This window comes from Phoenix dactylifera, chromosome 11 (assembly GCF_009389715.1).
Source record: "Phoenix dactylifera cultivar Barhee BC4 chromosome 11, palm_55x_up_171113_PBpolish2nd_filt_p, whole genome shotgun sequence".
Lineage (NCBI taxonomy): Eukaryota > Viridiplantae > Streptophyta > Magnoliopsida > Arecales > Arecaceae > Phoenix > Phoenix dactylifera.
The window spans coordinates 11,703,099-11,727,359 of NC_052402.1; the positions used below are offsets into that span (position 1 = coordinate 11,703,099).

At 41.8% G+C, this 24,261-nt stretch overlaps 3 protein-coding genes across 3 annotated transcripts; 2 read left to right on the forward strand and 1 right to left on the reverse strand.

The window, feature by feature from the left end:
• Window positions 1-850: 850 nt before the first annotated feature.
• LOC103713194 (nudix hydrolase 15, mitochondrial-like) lies at window positions 851-3,331 on the reverse strand. The gene is made up of 4 exons (XM_008800024.3): window positions 2,796-3,331; window positions 2,520-2,662; window positions 1,514-1,633; window positions 851-1,424 (listed from the first exon to the last, which is right to left on the reverse strand). The coding sequence occupies exons 1-4, from the start codon at window positions 3,112-3,114 to the stop codon at window positions 1,200-1,202; spliced, it is 807 nt and encodes a 268-aa protein (XP_008798246.1). The 5' UTR covers window positions 3,115-3,331; the 3' UTR covers window positions 851-1,199.
• A 7,418-nt stretch (window positions 3,332-10,749) lies between these two features.
• Window positions 10,750-13,804, forward strand: LOC103709526 (transcription factor PCF5-like). Its single transcript, XM_039131610.1, has 2 exons — window positions 10,750-11,143; window positions 11,281-13,804. Exon 2 carries the CDS (start codon window positions 11,883-11,885, stop codon window positions 13,032-13,034), a length of 1,152 nt encoding a protein of 383 aa, XP_038987538.1. The 5' UTR covers window positions 10,750-11,143; window positions 11,281-11,882; the 3' UTR covers window positions 13,035-13,804.
• A 9,071-nt stretch (window positions 13,805-22,875) lies between these two features.
• On the forward strand, window positions 22,876-23,767 carry LOC103709527 (RING-H2 finger protein ATL39-like). The gene has a single exon (XM_008794938.2). The coding sequence runs from the start codon at window positions 22,884-22,886 to the stop codon at window positions 23,529-23,531; it is 648 nt and encodes a 215-aa protein (XP_008793160.2). The 5' UTR covers window positions 22,876-22,883; the 3' UTR covers window positions 23,532-23,767.
• The last annotated feature ends 494 nt before the right edge of the window (window positions 23,768-24,261 follow it).

Below are 24,261 nucleotides of genomic sequence, written 5' to 3' on the forward strand. Positions count from 1 at the left end.
TCTGGACGAGATTCTTGCTGTCCCAGTTTTATAGATACAACACAAAGCATCCAAATATAATAAGTTCTGTAGCGGCTACAAATGAAGCAACCCAGTTTCCAGTACTAATAGTCTCTCTATAAATGTATACAACTCTAGATTTTTATTTGGAACCATCTGAAAGAAATGTACAGAGTAGTTAAAAAAAAAGTATAAAAAAGTTAAGAGAGGGGAATTTTTGTTTTTAGGAAAAGGAAAAACCCTCAAAATGCATTTCATAGATGAAGTAAAACAGCAGCTGGCTACAAACTTTCACCATGATAGACATAAAATTATTGTCATCATCTCATAATACATGATAAGAATATTTTTCTTATAATAGTAAAGTGATATCTTTCTAATTTAGAAAGAAGGAAGGATTAGTTATTGAGATCCGATCTAGCATGCATGAAAATTTGACTCAGAAATGTTTACCATCAGCAATAAATCCGTTGCCTCTTCCATTCCTAGGGTAGATTTTGATGCTGCAAAGAAATCTTTCAGTGCATCGAATGGCAGATTTCTAGAATCGAATGTTATAGCATTTAAGCTTCGCGATGTGGAGATAAGCAGTCGTCGGTGATAATTTTTTGCCAAAGGCGTCGGAGGGAGAGGGAGAGAGAGAGACCCCCTCAAAAAGTGCATCAGCGAAAAATAGGAAATTTAGTTGTCTTCCAACTCTTGAAAGTTCTGCAAGTTCTTTTCCTTTTATCTTTTTCTGTTGTTGTTCCCAAGAATCGAATGTTATATAACAATATCACCATGAACTTTCATGGCATCTCCAAACGAAACATTACATCAAAACTAATGGATCCATCTGACTAATATGAGGTGGTGCAGGAAGGATTCAATGTACTATTCCACAAAATATGTTTACATTAACAACTGTAAATTTTTTTTAGCAGTATAGCAGAATACATTGTATGGTTTGTCAAGTTATTTGCACTGGAATAGTCCACAAAGCTGGTCCTTCAAGCAGTGCATCTGAAACATTTCAAACAGATTGAAGTAGAAGTTGCTATAATTAAGGGAATAGTTGGCATTAGGTCCATCCATCTGGGATTGGTAGTAAACCTGCCAGGGCACAGGATTCACTGAAGCCACCTGCAAGATCTTCCAGAATGCCACAACAAACAACCACAAGCAGCTTGTGGACATTAAGTTGATATGAGTCTCAGAATTCATGGCATTATACAAGTCCCCTTTATATACCGAGGGACTCTGTAGCTGGGCTTCTGCTCAGGGAAAGAAGGTGGCCGCTGGTAAATGACTGATGCGGCATGAATCAAGATAGTTGCAGTTAAACCCCAAATAACAAAATTCTTGTTTTCTGTACTGAAGTTGAAGTAATGGACCAGAAACTTCTCCCCCATCCATTCCCGTTCCTCAGACCTCCGGTTTTCATCCTGTGACCACTACGAAATGAATCTTATAGAGAAAAAGGAATCGATTAAGGACGGCTAATTTAGAACAAAGCTCTGATATCAGACTAGACCTTGAGAAACATCTCTAAGGGTGCATCAAATATTGCTTCCACCTCATCAGCATTAGCAACAGGCTTGAACGCTTGGTTATCAGAAAGCAAGCCAATTACAGGAACTACTCTGAGAAGATGCTACAAAGTGAATAAAAAACAAATTAGCATGCTTGCTACAGGAGATGACAACAGGTAAATTTAAGAAAAATTAAATGAGGAATGTTTTAGCTCTTTTAAGGGCTCTTATAACATCAAGACAGAATCACCGACAACTCCCGGGTGGCAAAAGCCATACAAGTCAGCTGAATATTAAGCTATGCACCAAAAGAATCATAAGGTATGCATTAGACTCCAAACTCAGTGCGAGGAGGAAAAATCCATGCACGTAAATGCTGTATTATGACATAATAAAATTACATATTTCGTACTCAGAATAATTCTACTTCTGTGTTCTTTTTATTGGTCAAAATTGTCAGAGTTTGTTCCATAGTTATAGAGGAGATCCTTGGCAAACAGTATGCACCTCATTCATCGGCTCTGGCAAGGGACCATCTTTCTGCTGGTTATTACATGCCTCACTACAATAGCACCCATACTACAAGCCCAAACTTCAGCATTGGCAAGCACAACCACTAAACCAATGATGGCATAGAGGAAGGGTGAAACAATTTTAGGCTAAAAACATAACACTAAAACAACCAGCATGAATGCAGCTCCAGTCCATGGGGCTTCTCAACAATGGCAAGCACATCAAGACTAACTAATGCAAATCAAAAAGGAGGAGGAAATAGTGGCCTATAATTAAATAACCACAAATTCAAAATCAAATAAGAATTAAATCAGAATTATCTAGTTCAAAGAAATGGATTTATCCAGGATTGCAAGCCATCATAACAAGAGATTCCAACTTTGTTTGAATGCAGATGCAAAATAAGAACCACTGAGAATCCCATACTTCAATGCACATAAAAAAACCAAAGACGAATAAAAAGGGCTTGAGATTGAGATATTGAAGCATAATTACCCGGGACAAGAAGGGTTCCAGAACGGTCACGACTGTGACCAGAGAAGGATCCAGCCCTATCTCTTCTTTGGCTTCTCTCAACGCCGTCTCTCGATCATCCGCGTCGCCCTCCTCCGCCTTCCCCCCCGGCAACGACACCTCACCTGCGCCCCAAAAGCGAAAAAGGCAACACCTTTACCAAAAAAAATCCAATCTTTCGCACAATTCCTTCGCTCTTTTCCCCTAAATATCTCGAATTGAAAGAAAGAAACGAGAGAGAACACGATCGAGCAGAACCGGAGTGGGTAGAGAGGTTGGAGGAACGCTTGGTGAGGATGACACGAAGGTCGCCGAGCTTGCCCTCGAAGAGGCAAACAAGGACAGCCGCCCTTTTGGGGCGGAACCTCTCCGGCGGGGGAACGGCGGCGGCGGCGGAGTCGACCAAACCCATCTGGGGGAGCACCTTCCCTCTCTCATCCACGCCATCGCCCAACTCGTACTCTTCCACGTCGTCCGGGAAGGAGAGCGGCACGTAGAGACGAAGCCGGTGGGCGAGGTCATCAAGCCTGGGGCACGAAGCCACGGGATCTCGAACTGGGTTGGCCTCTGCCTCCATCGCGCCCGCCAGGGATGACCCACCCCAGCGCTTGCACCGTGGCTCTGCTGCTCGCGCGCTTCCCCTGTCTGGTCCCCGAGTGGGATTAATAGCGGGCGGTATCCGATACGGCCCTGGTCGGGGCCGAACGGTTCGGCGAAAGAAGCTGAGAACAAATCGATATGCTACTAGATTTCCATGGATCCATGAATGCCTTTCATTCTCATTGCATCTGATACCTGCCCAAGTGTGTGAGAACAGCTGTATTTACAAATGGTTACATATGCCCATTCCAAAGATAGCACTATCATTATCTATTGGCTTTTTCTTCTCTTTTTTCCTTTCTAGTCACTCACTTGAAAAACAGATAGTCTATTTGGCACATTTACTGCTTTTGTGTTTTTATTCTAATCAAGAATTACGTACCATACCATTTAACACTATATATATATATATATATAATGATCTGGTGTTGAAATAAATTGATGGGATTTGGTCCCATTGGATCGAAACATTATTATTTTTTTAGACATAAAAAGATAAAGAAATCATTGCAATTGCCAGAAATACTAAGCCAGGCCATTACACAATTTACCTACCCCACCCACCACCTGAAAGAGATAAGCCAGGAGTGATCAAGTATGCTCTTCGATAAAATATTTTTTTCCTCTTTTAGTTAAGCAGCAAATGAAAATAAACTATTGTATTGGGGTTAATATTGAAAACAGGATTGACAAAGGATTTTGACCACAAATTACCCTCGTTTTCACCCTTTTTTTTTGGAAGCAATAAATCTTTATGTTTAAATTTTTTATAAATAATTTCAAAAATAGAAAAGTTTAGTTGTGCAATTTTTTTTTTGATTTTAAAAACAAAAAATAGAAAATCAAAATACCAAATGGCTCCTAGTTATATAGATTTGGAATTTGGCATTTATTGCAAGGGATTCATTGAGACAAGCGTCGGTTTGAATTTATGGATCGGCATAGGCCATGCCTCGAGCATTTTTCTTGTACACTAATCTGGATTAGTCTGCAGATTTGAATGCTTTCAGAGAGAGTGATGCTTTCGCATGGTATGGTGCACACAAGCAATTTGAGGAGCCACAAGAAGGTGGGAAATTCTGTTTGGATCGCACATCTGTGCATCTATAGTAGAATTTTATGATGGAAACAGGCTCCACCAACCATGCTCAATCTCAACTCCCCAATTGGAAGGAATATGTATCAGAATTTTGATCAATCAAATATTGCAAAGTTACCGTATTTACTACCGTTCAGAATTGGACAATAACAAAATTTCTATCTATACCAGTATTATAATATCTACCTTGAGAAGATTCAGGGGTGGTGCCGAAAGGAATACATACAGGCAGCCGACGCAAATGGACATTATGGATCTCATCATGAAGCTAATCATTGATTTAAGCTAATCATAGAATTTCTGCGAAAGAGGAGCACCTGGTCGGCAGTATTTGAAGGAGATGCATTGTTTAAGTTCGGTTTCAGATTCTATGCACTAGAGATGAAGATCACGGAGGCAAGCTGATTCGAAAGAATCCAAAAACAAACGGTGCTGGAATTTCTGTTTGGATTTTCTCTAGAGAATATCTTCTGATACACTCAAGTCAAAATTGAGGTTCTTCGTGATGTGATCCATATCTAGGTTATGATTGAATGGGGCATATTTCAATCCAACGTTGATCCAAAAGGCTTTGGTTTAGATTGAATAAGTCGATTTTTAGGTTTCTTTCATATACAATTTAATGTAATGTATTGCAAATCCAAAGTATAATTCGCCTTCTGTGTAAGGGTATAATGTATTGCAGTTCAACTTGTGTAGAGCTCAAAAAAAATAAATAAATGATTAATATATATTATATTTCTTTTAAATAATATACACCATTTAAAATATTATTTTATTTAAAAATATCTGAATTTTTTAAAATTTAGAATTTTAAAATGATATAATTCATAAATTGAAGCATATATTTCAACTATAATATTAAGAGATGATGGTGAAAAATTGGCTCAAACTATGCAAAATTGCAAACAAACTCACTCATCCAAAATGGTGTGGTGCAATCTGAGCATCTAAAATGGCGTTCATATTTGCGATCACCACTCGGATGGTCGGCCATCTGGTAGCAAGTTGAGGGACCTAAGGAAATATTTCAAAGAATGCAACGAAAGCGGATCGTAGAAACATATTTGGAGACATGCCATATGCGAGCAGCCTATGCAGTGACATAATTGCATTGAATCGAGCTCACCAAATTGAAAGGGACCAAGTCAGTGGGTCGCCTTTTCAATTTCCGTTCTAGTTAGGTGGCCGCAGGGCTTACGTAGTTTTAGGACCCACTGAACTAGGTTTTTGGGTCATGGCCCTTGCAAACGTTTGAACATGAGGTATTGGATTTTAACCCAAACTTTATGGAGCATTTCGATTCACTAATCCAGATTTCACATATTATCACGCCATATTTTCTTAGTGCGGGTATATAACCATGGAAAATACTTTGAAACATCTGTCAGTGCGCACAAAATAGTTTAGGATTTCTTCTGCAAGTTATGCCCATCATTTTAACAAGGTCATTTATAAAACTTCATCTTATCCTTATATATAAATCAATCCAAATATATATAGATATAGTGCAAAAAGCATCTGTTGTTAGGTGTACTAATAGAATGATGGATGGCCATTTTCTTAGCCATTCCGTGTGATGCTTATTATTTAGGAGACAAAATTATCCTTGTTCTATTCTAAATGGTTCCTATGTCATCCTTTTATTCCCTAGCACTCGTTCCAGCGCTAGAATTCTTTTCCCATCTCTTCCTCTTAGATGGGATCACCTTCCATCGGATCATCCTCTATTGCTTACTCTTCCTCCTGGTTTGGGTCCTCTCTTGGTTTGAAGCGCTATGTTTTTTTTTTAAAAAAAAAAATTAGATTTGGAAGCGGAGATCAATAAACTTTATAGATGGCTCTTATGTGACCTATCAAGAGATATATGGTCGAGAATGTCAAATAGCATGCATGCTCTGCTTCACACTATTCCATTTCAGTTATTCCTCCACTTTAGGCAGGCTTGTGGTCATGGATATCAGTATAAGTTTAGTACAACATTTTCACAGTATCATCTTCATTCAACAAATCATAATACTACCAATATTAGGTGGTTAGTCAACACCACTTTATAATTAAAAATAAATATATTCTATAATGAATGATTCTCAACCAATCCAAACCTCACCAATAATATTGAAAGGAATTTCTTTAAAGCACACAATATTCCGGCTACCTTATCCTCAAATTGCTTGGACAAGGACAGCAGCACCTCGTGAACCACGCACCCAGAACTTTCTTGTTGTCTCCCACCCTTTTCCTCTTTCCTTTCATTCAACCGAGATTAATTTGGGGACCCATGCCTCTGTTCTTTGTATTGTTCTCTCCTTCCGGTTTGTTTACTACTTGTTGTTGAGCCTTAAGCTTACAAGTTTTAGAAGATTGAACCACATCAGTTCTAGATGATCGACTTAGGATATCAGTTCAAGTCTACATCGATTTAGGACACCATTTATCTATTGGCCTAATTTGATTATCATAGAAATATTGATTCACATCTAAATTGATTTACCTGATTATATATATATCCTTTGTAACTCGAAGAGAAGATAATAATTGAGTATCCTAGAGATCGAATATATTAGGGACTTAAATTTGTGAGGTAATCTTATATTTTGTAATATCTCTTTATTTTATAGTGAAGCTTTTGCATTGTCTCTATCTGTACACGTAAGTCAAAGGATCCTGACACAACGCTTGCCCTGTCTCAAGTCTAATACACGTTTGCTATATAGGGCAATGGAGGCGGGCTCCATCTCTCTAAATTCTACTAGCTTTCGCTGTATTTACCCAAAGATAACTGTTATCCCAATATATTGGATGCCTTTTAATTTGCCTGAAGGTATAGGGATAGGGCAAACATCTGGCTTTAAAATTCATGGCCCTCCTAACTTACAGACATGCTGAGCCTTGGCACACACGTCGGACTTCGCTAGTAGCAGCAGGGACCAGGATGCAGGAGAAACTACATTTCTTGCTTGTCTCTTGAAAGAGGAGCCTTAATTAGTTGCCATTTTACAATCCCAGGTGGCAGAGGAACTCAGATGTGGAATTATCTTAACTAGTTCACATTATTTAAATCTTAATCAGATAGATCTTAATGATCAAATCTAGTGGATTCCTACAAAATCCACTACCTCTTTCTACATTCTAGGGGATTCCTACAAAATCCTTCTCCACGACCTGTATATCCAATCCAAAAATTAATCAAAAGAGCAGTTCACTGCTTGCGTCCAAATCATGGTGCTGATGCCCGCATGGGATGTAGAGCTAGATCTAGTGGCTCCCATGAATACTGTCCTCATCTTATGTGTGACAATTGGAAGCAGCACAAGTCATAGGTGGTGAGTGATTTTGCTCTATGCTTGGTTGTAACAACCCAGGATCTCACCCAAAATAACTAGTCAGAAGGTATTATTTGGGTTCTTTGATCATGTATAAGTATCCAAGATCTACCTAGCGAATAACCGATGTGGGACTAAACACACACCCGCACGGATCCTCACATACTCCCTCTATTCAAGCCCTAACATCCTCGTCAGGCTAAGAGTTCTAATCTATTCAAATCTAATCATAAACATCACGATTGGCCCGTGGTCAGCTCCAATGGATCCGTGCTGCAGTGTCCTATAGTCCACATAGGTTATGGGCCGAGTCCGCTCTGATACCATTTGTAACAACCCAGGATCTCACCCAAAATGGCTAGCCGGAAGGTATTATTTGAGTTCCTTGATCCTGTATAAGTACCCAAAATCTACCTAGAGAATAACCGATGTGGGACTAAACACACGCCCGCACGGATCCTCACATTAGTACGACTAGACCTTATCCAAACTGCACACGTCCTCAAATACTTCCCTCGTTTAAACCCTAACGTCCTTGTCAGACTAAGGCCCAAATCCATTTAAATTTAATCACAAACACCACGATCGATTCCTCAATGAGCCTGTTCTGTCGGATCTGTTCTGATACCATTTGTAACAATGGAAGACCTCACCCAAAATAGCTAGTCGGAAAGTATTATTTGGTTCTTTGATTCCATATAAGTACCCAAAATCTATCCAGCGAAAAATCGACGTAGGACTAAATATACGTCCGGACGGGTCCTCACAATTTTATCATTGTATTACTGCCATTTAGAGCCCAAATGCTCCAAAAATGGGTTTTCTTCATGGGGATTCTGATAAGTTGCCTATGATCTATGAGATGCATACCCATCCTTCAACATTATAACAATAATTATATATCTTCGAGGCACCAGAGTGCATCTCGAGGCGGAACGATCGATCTAGCGGGCAACATCTATAACCAACAAATCCCAATAGAAGTCGTCACCTTGTGATTGCAATATTCCGCATAGAGTATGGATAAGTATGAATAAATCCAGCATCACACTTATCCATACTTTTGCAAGCAAAGAACCGAGCATTTCATGAGGGAGCTAGGTCAGATTCTAATATAAAGGATTGCGGCGCTCATCCGTTGATTGCGCGCAATTTCTGAACACTAAATTTGACAAACCGGACCTAATTACAGCCAAGACTCTTTTAAGTGAAATCAATGCCCAAGTCGACACAACACTCTTTTGTAACCATTAGGTGAAAACGGCTATTTATTTGAAAAAAAAAAATAAAGCTAGAGCATGCTACATGGGAGATCATAATAAATGGCCCATGCTTCCACATTTATTCACACTTCGGACCGTTCATGTCGCACTGGTCTCTACTTCGATCCATATTGATTTATCCACCCAACCAACTTGAGTAAAAACTTGAGGATGGCAGCGTGGCACGCGTCATTTATACGCCCAACCAGTCCACTTAGGTGGCAAAAGTTATCCTCTCTCTCTCTCTTTCGGCCTTGGGAGTGCGTTGGGTTCAGATCCGGGCGTCGCGGTCGCGGTGGCAGCAGACGTCGCTCTCGGAGGTCGATTGCACCCAGTCGTTCTCATGCACGTCTGCCTTAGTGAAGATATTGCTCTTTTTTTGGATCCCCTTTTGTTGTCCCTTTGCTTTTCTTTTCCTAGCAATAATTGGAGGTGCGTGACACGCCACAAATTTCCAAGGGCATGTGTTTGTTGCCCATGCCATGCCAGCTTCCTCGTTTGCTGGTTGAGCTCTAAAGAAATAATTACAAGGATGTGAGATTAATTAAAAAGGAGCTAGGTGTGCTAATCGCAGCCATGTTATACTTTTCTCTTATCTTGCTCGTATGCATCACATATGCTGCTTTGAAAATGCCGAGCTGATCATGACATTTTTAACATTAAAAAAAAAAAAAAACTTGACTTAGAAGCAAAATCGAAATATGAGGGGTACTTTGCCAAGTTGTTAAAGTCTCTTGGTGTCGATACAAGAGACCTAGATTTGAATCTTGTCTTCACTAAATTTGGTGATCTCCTTGGTATTTGGATGGGCTTTATCTGTTGCTCAGAAGTTTGATTTCATGTTTGCTTTTCATGCTCTCTTTCAGCAGGCGGCATCCACACAAAAGCATATGGTAGGTAGCCATGTCTTGCACATGAGTAAATCTGAATATAGGACACCTGCATCATCCCAGCAAAGGCATGATACAGAGCCCATACTCTTCCAGAAAAAGTTCCATGCCTGCAGAGGCTGGCCTGCTGCCTGAGTTTTTTTTAATGGATTCCAATCCAGCACAAAACTTAGGATTTGGTCGAGCAAACATTACTTAAACTAGGTGTATTTGGAACTGCACACACGCTTTGAACCTCGGACGGAGGGCTAAAACAACCCAGGCAAGCATTCAACTCCTCCACAGGAGGGACCACGTCACTTTGCTGGTATGACAATGTTCCATCGATTCCAAGTAAAAATCTTCAGCATCCAACTAGCTTAGCTGTGCAACTACCAATATGTCAGGCCAATGTCCCAGGTTTTAGCAGAGCTACAATAGAAAATATATCTAGGATAAGCTTGTACGTAGATATATAGAATACATATACATATATACGTACGTACATATACACACATATATTAAACATTTATTTGCATGACGATGGGGTCATCATTTAATACACTGAAATTGAAAAGCTATCATATGTATGTCTCGGAAGTAAAATTTTCACTGACATCGGGGTTGAGGCTGGGTTGCCAGTGCAACAGTGACACTCTTAACATGGGCGGCGTCTTCTGCCAACCCCCCATGTGGATCCTGTATTTCTCTACTGGCTTGGTGCCGACCACCCAGCGAGTTCCTATATTATTGCTCATGATATAATTCCAGCCATCCTTTCTTTACATGTCACATGCCATGGTCTGCTTTTGTGGGCACCCATAAGAAAGTATACACCAGATATATAGCTGTCATACTCGTAGTTTTGATCCTTTTTTTTCTGAAGAAAACAAAGGCATGTATATATATGTGATAGTCGAGCTGAATTTATTCCTCTTATTTCCAGGATATCCTATCTGTTAACATACTAATGATTAATGAACTCCCCCAAAAAAAGAGATGGTAGCTTAGAATTATAGAGGATGACATTATATGGACACCACTGCAGCAGTATATATCTAGAGGGAGGAGGGTAATACGAGGGTGGTGGTAGTTTGGCATCAGCAGGGGTAGGAAAGGTGATGTTTCTTTTGCCAAAGCCGCAATAAAGGTAAGAAAACCAAAAGCTGGAAAGGGCCGTTGTCCAGACTCCACACAATACACACACACACGGAGAGAGAGAGAGAGAGAGAGAGAGAGAGAGAGAGAGAGAGAGAGGTTTGTGTTTCATTTCTTTTGTCTGCCAACAAACTAGGGCAGAGCTGAGAGCTCTATTATTTTGGTGGTGGGATTTACTTTGGGAGAGAAGGGGTTTTGGAAGGCTGAGCTCACCATAATCTTTACTCTCTGACGCTTGTCTGTCTGCGCGCCACCCTCTCCTCCAGTGGAATCATCCAACCTCCTCCTATAGGTCCAGTCCGTACTCTCTCTCTCTCTCTCTCTCTTCTTCACAGTTAACACTGAAACACTCGGCTGATACTTTATACTACTCGCTTCCCACCTCTTCTTTCACGCTTGTCCTTCTCCATTTGGTGCTAAAATGCGAAGGTTTTGCTGCTGCTGCTGCTCAATAAAAGGATGACCTGGATCTTCTCAGTATGCTAGCGTCCTCTTTACGAAGGGCAAGGACTTTGAAATTAAAGTGACAAGATTTGAGAAAAAGAAGGAGAAGAAGAGGGAATAGAGTTGTATCACTTCCTCCTGTTGTTGTTTATTTGCTTGCTTTCTATTCGTTAGCGTCTTTGAAGTGCCCCTTTGCAACTGTTGTTGTTGGGACATGAGCGAGCAAGTGCTGTTGGTGATGGAATCCGGGGTGTTGTTTGTCCAAACCCTTTGGTAGAGAAGCCAAGAGGTGCACTGTAACCAGATTTTAGCATAGCAACAAGTCCAAGAGGAGTTGGAAGGAGCAGTTTAAAGGAGAGAGCTGGAAGAGAAAGAAATAAAGTAGAGTCCAGATACCAGAAGGACTCACGCCACTGAAGTGAAAATTTAAGAGGAGGCGGCCTGCCTTTCCGCTGAAACTTAAAAGAGGAAGAGAAAGAGGAGAAGAGGAAGAAAGAGGACCGATTGGTTCCATCAGCAGCAGCCACCAATAAAACTCTTCGGCCACCACGGCTTCTTCTTCAGAGCATGCTCGTCTCTCGGAGAGGATGGAAGAGAGCAGCCACCAGCAGCAGCAGCAGCAGCTCCTCCTCCTCCACCACCACCAACAGCGGCAGCAGCAGCGGCCGCTGCCCCATAATTCTAGGCTGGGGGGTTTGAGGGGGGCCGCCGGTGAGGTCGTGGAGGTCTCGGGGGGCCACATTGTGCGGTCGACCGGGCGCAAGGACCGGCACAGCAAGGTGTGCACCGCCAAGGGCCTGCGGGACCGCCGTGTCCGCCTCTCGGCCCACACCGCTATCCAGTTCTACGATGTCCAGGACCGCCTTGGCTACGACCGTCCCAGCAAGGCCGTCGACTGGCTCCTCGAGCACGCCAAGCCTTCCATTGATGAGCTCGCTGAGCTCCCCCGCTGGCATCCGCCCACCACTACCTCATCCTCCAATCCTTCTCCACCTTCCAATCAACATGACCTCCATGAACAGCCTGTGCCCACCGAGCCAGCTGCTGACCAAGGCGCCTACAGCGGTGCTACTTTCCTCCCTCCGTTGAATTCCGACTCCATTGCGGATACCATCAAGACCTTCTTTCCTATGGCTACAACAACTGCTTCATCCTCTTACCAGAATTACCCGCCGGACCTCGTATCTCGCAGCAGTAACCAAGCTCAAGATCTCCGCCTCTCCCTTCAATCCTTGCAAGATCCCATGTTTCACCAGAATCAAACACCTGCTGCTTCCTCCCAGCAGAACTTCCTCTCTGGCAATTTAGCCTTCGGCTCCGCCTCCGCCAGCTGGCCCGAGCAAAACCAGAGGGTTGTTGCGTGGAATGTGGCGCAGACTGGCGACGGAGGCGGCGGCGGAGGTGATGGAGCTTATGGGTCCAACATGCCACCACCGCAGGCGGTGCCACTGCACCCGGCGCTCAGCCTAAGCCAGCTTTTTTCTCAGAGGGGAACCCTTCAGTCCAGTAACTCGCCACCGGTTCGTTCTTGGATGGATCCGATTGCTGCCGCGGCTGGTCATCAGATCCACCCGGCAGGAATCCATTCGTCGTGGCCATCAGTTACAGCCACGGGATTCATATTCAGCGATGGTGGTGGCTTCTCGGGGTTCCACATCCCAGCGTGGATACAGGGTGAGGAGGAGCACGGCGGCATCTCCAGTAAGCCGCCATCTGATTCCTCTGCTTCCAATCATTGATAGAAAGGAAGAAGAGAGAGAGAGAGAGAGACCGAATGGACAGCCCACCATCCTTCCTCACCAGTCACCAGAAAGTTCACATTAGTCTGCCATGGGCTTCTCCCATTAATCTTTCTCAAGTTTAATCAGATGCCGTTTTCTTAATTAACTTGCCACTTTTTACTCGTAGCTTAGGATTGCTTGGTTCATGTAGTCGATAAGAGAGAGAGAGAGAGAGAGATTCTCTGCTGATATCTAGGAACCAGGTTTTCATGCGCTGGGTTGGTCTCAGTTCATTCTATTTTCCTTGCTCTTATGTTAATGGGCTCTGAGAGCCTTCCTTGGTTGGCCATGGTTAGACCAAGTGGTTGTTATTGCATTGTATTAGTTGTTGAGCATTTGCTCAATCTGTTTGTTTGTTAATGATGAAGGTTTACTCTTATGGCGGCTAAGGTGAAGATCCTGGTCTCTGGTCACCTGGGAATGCTCTGGAAAATGGTTTCTTTGAAATTTGTCAAAGAAAAGAGAATTCAAGAGAATCAAAGAAACTAGTGTAGATTTTGACAAGAAGCCATGGGTTGTTTTCACTCCTCATGCCGATAAGGAGAGGTAGGAGCTGAGAGGTTTTGGCTTCTCTATAATTGGCCATAAATGGTCTCTTTCCCAATACCTTTGCCACATATTAATTTTGTTTGTGTAAAAAAAGCAGCAGCCATGGCACTTTTTTTTTTGTTGACACTTCAGCTTCCTCAGACAACCAAAAATGATGAATAAAATATGAACTTCATGATTGCCCATGTCTTATCTCATTTGAAGATGCTGAGGATAGGCCCTTGTCCTTCAACACTGAAAGGTATCAGTGCCAGGCTTGCCGGCAACTTGCTATTTTTATAAGTCACAGGCCAGCATCCTGTTTGCACAGCGGAAGGGAGAAGAAAAACTAAAGGCGTGCTCTCGCCTTTCTTTTACCAAAGAGCTCCTTTGAGGATGGGACAGTTAACAGATGATAGATGATTTGTATTTGATGCCTCGATGATTTTTCTTTCTTTTTTACGCTTCTACTGCCACTTGTTGCCCGTACCATCCTGCTCTTTCTTGGTATCCTGCTCTTTGGCGTGCCGCTTGGAATATTGGTGGGGCTCTCATGTACTGGGAATAAGCATCACATCATTGATTAATATACTATTTTTCTCTCTTTTTCATATTCCACATGCGACTATCAAACTCAAGTGCATATTCCTCAGGATTAAGAAGAAGAAAAAAGCTCACATGCTCTGCGATTGTGTAAACATCTTATCCATAATGTTAAATAGAAGGATCCACCTTTTGAGGCCAACACTTGCAGATTTTGTATTGCATCTGTGAAACAGCAGAAAGTCTTTAGTGAAAGATATTGCTTATGCTTAAAAGCTAGAGGATTTGCCAGCAAAAGCTGTATTTGTGATTTGAGAAAAGTTCTCGGATGGCACTGGATAGAATTCATTCTACTTGTCTACTGTAACTAAAGAATGTTCGAGGAAATTGGAGCTGACTGAGGCCTCTGAAGGCCTTTTCAAAATCTTCATGTGCACTCATCAATATTTAATGGATGTTGCAATGTTAAGATCCAGTGTAGGCTATCTTGTCTAGGGATGTTTCATCCACATCTGGCATTTGTGCTTGCCAGTAGATGAAGATGCTCGGTTATTGTAGTTGCATGAAGCTAAAATTGCAGAAATTTCAATTTCGTTCAACAATGCACTCCGATGAATGCTGTCACTTCCTTTGCTATCGCAAGCTACTGTCTTCTTAGCCGTAGGCGAGGTTGCAGCATTCGGACTGTTTCTTTTGGAGATGAAAACCAAAACAGCAGCAGCAGCAAGAAAAAAAAGAAGGAAAAAGAGGCACTTGCAGAGACCAGACTTGTATCAGTGCAGTTACATGCAGCCGAGGACAACATCTCTGAGCTAGAGGAGATTTTGTAGCACTGACTAATTCTAAATCGAGAAGACAGCATCATGCCCGATCAGATAGGAAGAAACTTAAATGTGGATCCCAACCAAACAGAAACATCGAGCAACTAAGGAAGATAGACCTTGAGAAAGAGGAGGGAGGAGCTGCTGTGGTAATTCATGAACATAAACAAGATGGAGTAAATCAGTAAAAATGGCTGCAGAGAGAGTAAATCAATGCCTATATCAAATGAATTCAAATCTTCCGATCCTGAATAGTATTATGCATTCATCCAAACCTGTTGTTGAGCAGAGTGAAAGAACTGAAAGTCTTTTAAAATTCCAATTCCAATCTTCCGATCCTGAATAACATTATGCATCCATCCAAACCTGTTGTTGAGCAGAGTCAAAGAACTGAAAGTCTTTTGAAATTCCATAAGCTGACATGACTCCAGATCATTGCAGAAAGCTTCAGTCCGTAGAGACCCTACAAGATCAAGTTGTGGATTATCGGTGATCACAAATGGACACAAACTACTATTTGATCCACACTAGCCAAGCCCAACAATCTGCATGAGCCATCCCCATCAACCAGACCTGCAGCTGATATTATTCTGAAAACATGGCAACAGCAACAAAAGTCCAGCCAGTCCAGCCAACTTCAGAAACTACTCCGCAAGAAAGCATGTGCATATTGCATCAAAAATGAAAGCATGTACACATATACTTTTGTTAGATTATATTCTTGAAATAATAAATAGCCGATCACCTCTTTGTTCTATATACCAAATGGCAAAGCAACCACCTTAAAGATACGACCTGAAAACATGGAACGCTACACTTTTTGCACAGTAACTGTCACGCCCCCGCCTCTGCGAGGCACGTGAGGCACCTAGTGCCCACGTGGGGGCCACATGAGGGGGGAACACGGAGCTCTCCTGCCAGATATTGTCCGGTTCTGGGGCTTCACGCAAGCGTCCTTCACCCCTCCCCGGTTTTGTTTTCCACCCAAAACGCGTCTGCAGGAATAGGAGACACCCGCCTCATATGCTCAGGCTCTAGAACGAGTCTTTCCGATATGAGACTATTGGGCCTCACACCCTTCCCACCATCGGACAAGAGCCGTCCTCGGCTCTGATACCAATAAATCTGTCACGCCCCGAACCCGAACTTAGGCCCGGGACGCGCCAGACGCCGCACACCCGCACGGCGGACCGCACGGGCGTGCAAGGCTGAATAATCAGACACTCAAGTTACAACATCAGATCACAATATCAATACTAAAAATCTATCATTTATGATAATCAAATCAATAATTCAATTTCAAATGTCTCAAATAAAGTTGGTAACATTTATTTACAAGATCAATTACTTATGACAAAATGAATCTAAATCTATCTATGTCCAATGTCATAAGTCCTCTCCTTCCGAATCCCCTATCAATCATCTCCTGCAATTATGTCAAAAACAGGTATGATCTACAACAGCTCAGTAGGTAACAACATGCATAAAGTCACGATAACATGTATTAAAATATATGCAATATAACTACAGGTCATGTGCACAAATAAATATGATGATCCGCAAACCAATCCGATACTCAAGTAATATATATATATATACCATCTTAGTCTATCATATCACGCATAACATAATCCACATATCTACCGCATGACTACGGCCACATCACCCAGTGGCATGGTCACACCGAAGTGTCAACACTCTGCTCCAAATGGAGCCCTGCACCGCAGTGCTGCACCCCAGGGTGCCCCAATCTCTGCTCCTCAGAGCATGCTCCGCAGAGCCAAAACACCCCATAGTGCCGGAACTAGCTCCTCATACAAGTCGACAGGGCCAACGTTTCCACCCCATTGGCGGGAATCCTAGACAATAGTCACGCGGTCTCCAAAATCACATCCACAAATTCCAACAATCAAACTTAATATAAACATAAGTTTTCAAAACCAATATATATGCATAATAGATTTTCAGATGATCGATTTACAGTCAAAAACATGCTTCTAAATGATAATACTGCCAAGAATATAAAACATATCAATATGCTGGAAATAATCACACATATGCATAGTACATGTGAATCATACTTTAAGCAAGGTTACCTACCTGGGTTCGCTTAAAAATCCCTGCCACTGATATCACGAACCCCTAATTAAAACACAAACATTAATTATTTAATTAACTAAGAAACATAATTTAAACTATTCCCAATCCCTTAAATTTCTAAGTTCATGGATCTAAGAATGGGCCCCTAAGATCAAACATAGACCCTAAAATCAGGATCCTTTAAACCCAAGTCAATTGTGGCCCAAACAGATTAGGCCCAATTGAACCAAACCGGATAACAGGTCCGGATCAGATTTCGGGCCCAACCCAAACCAGCCCACAGTTCCAATTTGGTCCGACTCAGCCCAACACAGACCCCCAACCCAACCCAGACCAGATCTGATCAGACCATAACAAAACCCATTCACTTAAACTCAGACCCAACCCAATTCAAGAAATGGGTGGAACCGGTTCACGGTCTGATCCACACTACCCAACTCAAGTTCAGGCTAAATCCCATGGTTCAATCGGATCAGGGTCTGTTTGTGTCTGGTTTGAGACCCAAACAGGCAACGGAAATCAAAGCAAGGTATACACCCAGGAAGAAGAAAGAAGAAAGAAGAAGAAGAAAAAAAAGAAGAAGAAGAAGAGGGGGGGGTGTGCCTGGTGGTTCTGGTCGGCCCTCGGCGGTCGACCGTGGTCCTCGGCGGCGGCGCTCGGCCAGCCGCCGTCGACTACCCACTGTCACAAGCGGTGCCGGACGGGAAGAAGAAGAAGAAGAAGAAGAAGAAGGAGAAGAAGAAGAAGAAAGAAGGGAAGAGGGGGGTGGCTGGTGGCTCCGGTCGGCCCTCGGCGGCCGACTGTGGCCCTCGACGGCGGCGCTCGGCCAGCCGCCGTCGGCTACCCCACCTTCACAGGCGGCACCGAACGGGAAGAAGAAGAGAAGAAGGAGAGAGAGAGGAAGAAAATGGAGGAAAGAGAGGGACCGGGGCTGGGAAGCCCGGCCCCTTGTTCGCCCACCTCCGGCCGAACCCGTTTCGGCCGGATTGACCCCGGCCGGCCACCGTCGGCCGGCCGAATCCCATCAAAAAAAACATTTCCAAAACAGGGGATGAAAACCGGTTGCCATCCCTCATTTCTCTCCCCCTTAGATCCATAAAAATAATGAATGGACTGTCTTTCTCACCTCCGGTCGTCGACGGGCGGATCCCCGGCGACGTTGGCGGCTCCGGCGGCGGCGGCGGCTCCGGCAAACCTCTCAAGAAAAGGGAAGAAGATGAGGGGAAAACTCAAATTTTTTTTTTTTTTTAGAGGGATGGGAAGAGGGATGGGCTCGGACGAGGCTCTCAGAGGAGAGAAAGGGCGCGAGAGAGAGAGAGGGAGAGAGGGATAGAGAGGGAGAGGGAAGAGGGGGGGCTTGCGGAGATCTCGCTGGCCGTTCGGCCGGCGTGGTCTTCGTGGGCAAACCACGATGACCCAACTGAAGTCGGCACTCCTTGCCGACTTCAGTTCGGGTCTTCACAGTAACTTCAGTAAAATTTTCCCAGAAACAATCCGAATATTGGCCATAACATCCACCATGGTATTTAATTGTCAGCGGGGCAGCTACTGTTCTGCCATCATCTTGGAATACTGTTTCTGTTAGCAGAGTGGTTTAGTGGCTTAGAATTTGGCTCCTGGCTTACCATTTTCTCATCTGTTAGCTTAAGTGATTTTTTTCTGGAGTTCTTCTCGTAGAGCATGCATATTTAGCTGAATGGGGAGAGCTATGATGAGCATATGAGTTTTTTTAGTCCCTAAATTCCCCCACCCCCACGCCCTTTTCTTTTCTCCCTGCAGCATACCTTGCTTGCTGCCTCAGTCTAGGCTTTCATATAGCTCATGGAGTAAGAAGGAAGATACCCTTTCCGCGGACAAGCGAGAATCCATTCCATCCAGCTCCATTCTGTCCGCTTTCCCTAAAATCATTGAAAAACTGTCCCTGCTTCAAACTAAAATTAAATCGTCACTGCATATAATTGTAACAACCCAGGACCTCACTCAAGATGGCTAGGCGAAATAGATTATTTGAGTTTCTTGATTCCGTATAAGTACTTAATATCTATCCAGCGAATAATTGATGTAGGACTAAACACAAACCCGCACGGTTTCTCACAAGAATAGAACTTAGACCCATGATACTTTTGAGCTTGCTTAATTAAGGTATCATCTATTTCATTGAGAGAACTATGATACAATGCATATGCAATGGAACGATCATTCCATGTTGCTGCTTCTTCCTCTACCATATCCTCATGAAAGTTGCATCCATTATTTATGAAAAAGTTCCTCCATATTTTCTTAAACTCCCCTATGGTACTCGTGAACAAATCAGGAGGAAACATCCAAGTACTAAATCAAGCGGCGATGAAATTCCTTTGGTCATTACCGACCCAAATATAAACCCTAACGGTATTGCATCATCCAGATCTAGAAAGAATTGGGGGCGATTTAGGTCCGAAATGTTTTGGCATTTCCATTCCTTCTGAGCTTTTGAGCTTTGGTTTTATAAACTAAACTAAAAGGAAGCGATGTTGTTATTTTGATGCGAGTAAAGAAAAGTTGGTTGACATGCGGAATGAAACACAGATTGCAAGTAAACAAATGTCAGCACACACAACTATAATGCGATTTATGTAGGACAAATGCTTTTTATAATCTCTCTCACTATGGATAGATAGATGGATGGATGGATGGATTTACATAGATATAAGTCAGTAAACTATGGTACTTATTGCCTTCATTTACAAATTATAGGGAAAAAAAGAAAAAAGAGAAATATGATGACATAAAAAGTGAAGTAGTAGAGTTTCAATTGAAATGGCCAATAATAAACAGGAAAGAGCATAAATAATGAAACAACAAAATGATATGTGAAAGGACCCTTGCACATGATTGCAACTCATCCGATATGAGACAAGAATGAACAGCCACCATTGCTGACAGTCAAGAAGCTTGATGTCCACATTATGATGTCTAGCAGAATCAATAGATTATGACATTTGAGTGTGAGGAGATTACTATTATGTGTATGTGTTGTCTGCCTCTAAAGAGTTGAAGATTGTAATAGTGGGAATGTGATACATAAATTACATAATTGTGACATATCTTGGGTCATCTCATATCTTGGGAATGTGATGCATGAATCATTCCCATAATTGCGCTAAAAATGCCCCGATGGTGCTCTTTGTACGAGATCCTCCTTCCTCAAATTGGTCCAAGAAGTAGAGACAAAGGGAATGGCAAGTTTCATTGCAGCATCAGTAGGCATCGCAAGTCAACTAAGCCTCCTTAGGCATTACATTGGTGCATATATAATAATTTCACCCATAAGATTTTCCTCATCTTTGGTTACAAGAAAATCCGTGGAAAGGAAAAGCAAAAGTAGAAGTTTATATATACATACATACATACATACATATAAAGATATTTTGAAGAAAAACAAGCTTTCCATCCAGGCAGACCCTAGTCAAGCACCTCCACCGAACTAAAAAGGCAGAATAACCATAATATAGTCATTTGACTGCAATATGTTTTCACACTTTGCTCGGTATTCAGGCACTAAATGAACTAAATTCTCCAGGCTAATTCAAATTATTGCTATGGCTATGTATTGGGAATCATGATACCAGGGGGCAAATCACAGAGGAATGAAGAGGATTTGAGAGCAAATTCCAGTGGCTTCTCTTTGAAAAGATTGTGTGTTTAAGAGGCGCCATACAACATCACCCGATCGCTCGTTATTCAAACCCAACTGAATCGAAGACATCTTTTGTACGAGGACAAAGCCATCAAAGATTCAAACTTTATGAATTCATGAAAGAAGGATCATGCCACAAGAGTCCAGACATTTCCAAAGCTCTATTTGGACGTAAAAACTCTAGATTCCCTATTAGGAAGGCCCTGGCTTGGTTCTCCATTGAAGGAAGAGTTCGGATCCTCTGTGGAGAGCGGAGTAAAAAAAAAAAAAAAGTGGGCTCCATCAAAAAAAACTCCATGCTCTCCGTCTCCTCCGATTCCCCCCAATGCCACGTGGTTTTGAGGTGCGGGCCCACCGTCATTCAGCCACATGTCAGCCTCTAACAAGCCGATAAAAATAAATAATGTGTTGGCGCAAGTAGAGAGGCATTTTTATCGTTTTTGGGAGGAGAGGAGCACCTTCGCGTCCTTCTCCGGCACAAGAATTTCTTTAATTTCTATCTCATCAAAAACTTAAATAATTTATTTTTTTAAATATATTTTTTTTTTCTAAATATATATATAGTTATATAAATATTTTTACAAAATTGCTCTTTACACTTGTATTTTTAAAAAAAATTTTGTTTGTATAGTTATTTTAAAGTTACTATAAAAATATTTCAGTCATTTTAAATTTAAATTTATTTATATGGATATATATTTAAAAAATATAAATATAAAATAAGTAATTTATGAGGGTATATATGTAAATAATAATTTTACTAGAATATTTATATAATTTTGTATACTTTAAAAGATATATCTTAAAAAACTCAATAATTTAAATGATAAGTATTGTTCAGAAATGATCCAGACCTTCCAATATTCTTGTAAAATGAATCCAGCCCATTTGTTTTATTTTATTTTTGAAAGAGTCACCAACCACACAAATCCTTTTCAAATTTATTTTATTTTATTACCCTTCATATATTCCAACTCCAGAATTTATTTGAAGTCTACATAAAATATGCCAGCTCCTCTTCCAACTCAACCGTCAATTGATTGTTATCGAAGCTAATCCAACTGTCAATTGATAGTTAGATACAACCCATCGCCACAGCAGCGTCTGTAACCAACCAATGGCTCCAGGCGGACTCTATCTTCCTCACTTGTAACTGCATCCTTGCCATCTATTGGTCTATCATTGGCTCATGGATACGAAACTAGATCTTAGTCAAACTGTCAAACAGAAGTACCGCTCTGCTCTGTAATGTAATATCTACTTAATAAATTGTGCTATGATGTAAACAAAAACTCATATGACATGCATTTTTATTTCTTATTTCCAAACTTATGGTTTTACCATGGAATGATATATATACGTACTCTGTGTGTGTGTATATATATGTATGTGCGTATGTATGTATGTATCAACTCATGTCTACCGCTAGTGCTCTTTCGCTTTCTCTATATATATTGTTCACATCAAGGTGTAAAATTATAACTATTTTAACAATTTTGGATCCCTACATTACATTATATTTATAATAATGAGAAAATAATAAAAGTATAACAAATTATTTTGTATTAAAGTGACCGATTATAATGCAAAAAAATGGCCATTATGTTATAAATTTTATTTTTAAATTTGGAATACTGCACCATGATTGGCAACCTAAAGATAATAAATTTCAACTGGGTGAGCATCGGTTTGGAAAATAACACTTTGTTTGTAATTAGTTATTTTTGATTATAATGGCTAACAAATAGTATAATGGTCATTATTTTAATATTGAAAAAGTTGAAATCATATATTTTAAGGTAAATATGGACATTGCATTATCTCTTCATTCCTTAAACATCTTCAAACCTATCCAAAATTAGATATCTCACCAACTGCCACCGTTCGATCATCATCTCGTGGCTGACATAAACATCTGAACACTATCGACCTCTTATTCTTAAACTTGTTTTAATGCACTTTAGCCAATTATCTCTCGAAATAAACTTTAGCCAACGATAACAACAGGATAAGTAACAGAAATTTCGTTACCAAGTTTTTTTTTAAACAAACTCCTCCCCACTTCTTTGTTAAGATAAGAAATAAGGGAGGAGAAAGGAAGAAGGGTTTTACAATTTACACGCACATACATCCACCATGTCCAACGTCCCACCGGCTGGATTCTTCGACGCCGAAGAAACCCAATCGAGATACGACTTCAAGACCCAGTTTCTGACCACGGTCCTCCTCTGCCTCGTCTTCGTCGCCGCCCTCGTCGTCTTCCTCCACTTCTGCGGTTGGTACGTCCTCGGCCACCGCCGCCGCCTCCCCGCCCCGCGCACCTCTATTGTCAGCCTTTTCCGTGTCGGGCCCGCCACTGCTCCGAAGCCCGGCCTCGATCCCTCGGCCATCGCTGCACTACCGACGGTTCCTTACCGAAGAACTATCAATGGCGAAAACGACGGGAGCGATGCTGAGTGCATAATTTGCTTGATTGTGATAGAAGAAGGCGAGAGAGTCCGGCTGCTGCCAAGCTGCAGGCATGTCTTCCATGTCACCTGCATCGACATGTGGTTGAGTTTTACTTCTACATGTCCCGTTTGCCGGGCCGTGGTGGAGCCAGCACCGACGGCGGTCACGGTGGAGCCAGCACCGCCGGCGGTCACGGTGGAGATTGGCGAGTCATCAGCCTCACAACCGGGGACGTTAGAGTTATCGGGTGGTGGTGGTGGTTCCGAGAGCACATCAGGGTCGAAGGAAGCTAGGAGACCTCAAGGAGAGCGGCTCGATGTCATCGCGGTTTAGCGCATCGTTTCGGAGGATGTACATGCTGAGGTCCGCAGAAAGGAGAACTACAGGGGATGGAATTGAAGATTTGGAGAGGCAGTAGTACAATTTTTCGTATAATGTTTCTTAAATTCCTTTTTTCCCTTTCACTTTAATTGCTTCTCGTTTTTTCTTTCTTTCTTTCTTTTTTCCCTTTTGGAAAAGATTTATGTGGATAAATATACATGAAAGCATAAACACTAAATTGTTTATGGAGAAAGGAATAGAACACATATTTTGTTAGCATTGGATCAACTTCTCTTGAGATATTAAAAGGGCTTTCTTTGTTTTTCTTTCTCCTTTTACTCCTCGCATTCTGTCTTAAAGAGATGGAACTTGTCACATGGTTCTACTGGTTGGTAGGTGAACGTGGGACCATGAGAAGGACAGTGGAAGTTTCAAAGGGTTTGGTAGAGGAGGGGACACGCCACCTTGGAGACTTTTCTTTGATGATTTCGCATGGTTTAATCTGTTGCAGGTTCTGGCGTTTTTACTTTGTTGAGGTGAGGCCTTGACTATTCCGGCTCTTCAGCAAATATGATTGAAGAAATAATGAGCAAGTGGTTACCCACGCTGATGTCCTTCTGTTATATATCGCCATAATATGACTGGTTCTTCCTTTATATAAATGTGCATTTTTAAATTATTCAAAGTATTAATCTAGAAGTTCCACATGCATGTTCTAGTCATTGTTTGCTACGTACCGAGG

Excerpts from the sequence above, each read along its gene's own strand:
- LOC103709526 (XM_039131610.1), top strand. The coding sequence starts at position 11,883 with ATGGAAGAGAGCAGCCACCAGCAGCAGCAGCAGCAGCTCCTCCTCCTC.
- LOC103713194 (XM_008800024.3), bottom strand. The coding sequence starts at position 3,114 with ATGGAGGCAGAGGCCAACCCAGTTCGAGATCCCGTGGCTTCGTGCCCC. Across the intron at positions 2,663-2,795 it reads CAACCTCTCTACCCACTCCG|GTGAGGTGTCGTTGCCGGGG; the intron begins GTTCTGCTCGAT and ends TTTGGGGCGCAG. Across the intron at positions 1,425-1,513 it reads CCTTAGAGATGTTTCTCAAG|GATGAAAACCGGAGGTCTGA; the intron begins GTCTAGTCTGAT and ends TAGTGGTCACAG.
- LOC103709527 (XM_008794938.2), top strand. The coding sequence starts at position 22,884 with ATGTCCAACGTCCCACCGGCTGGATTCTTCGACGCCGAAGAAACCCAA.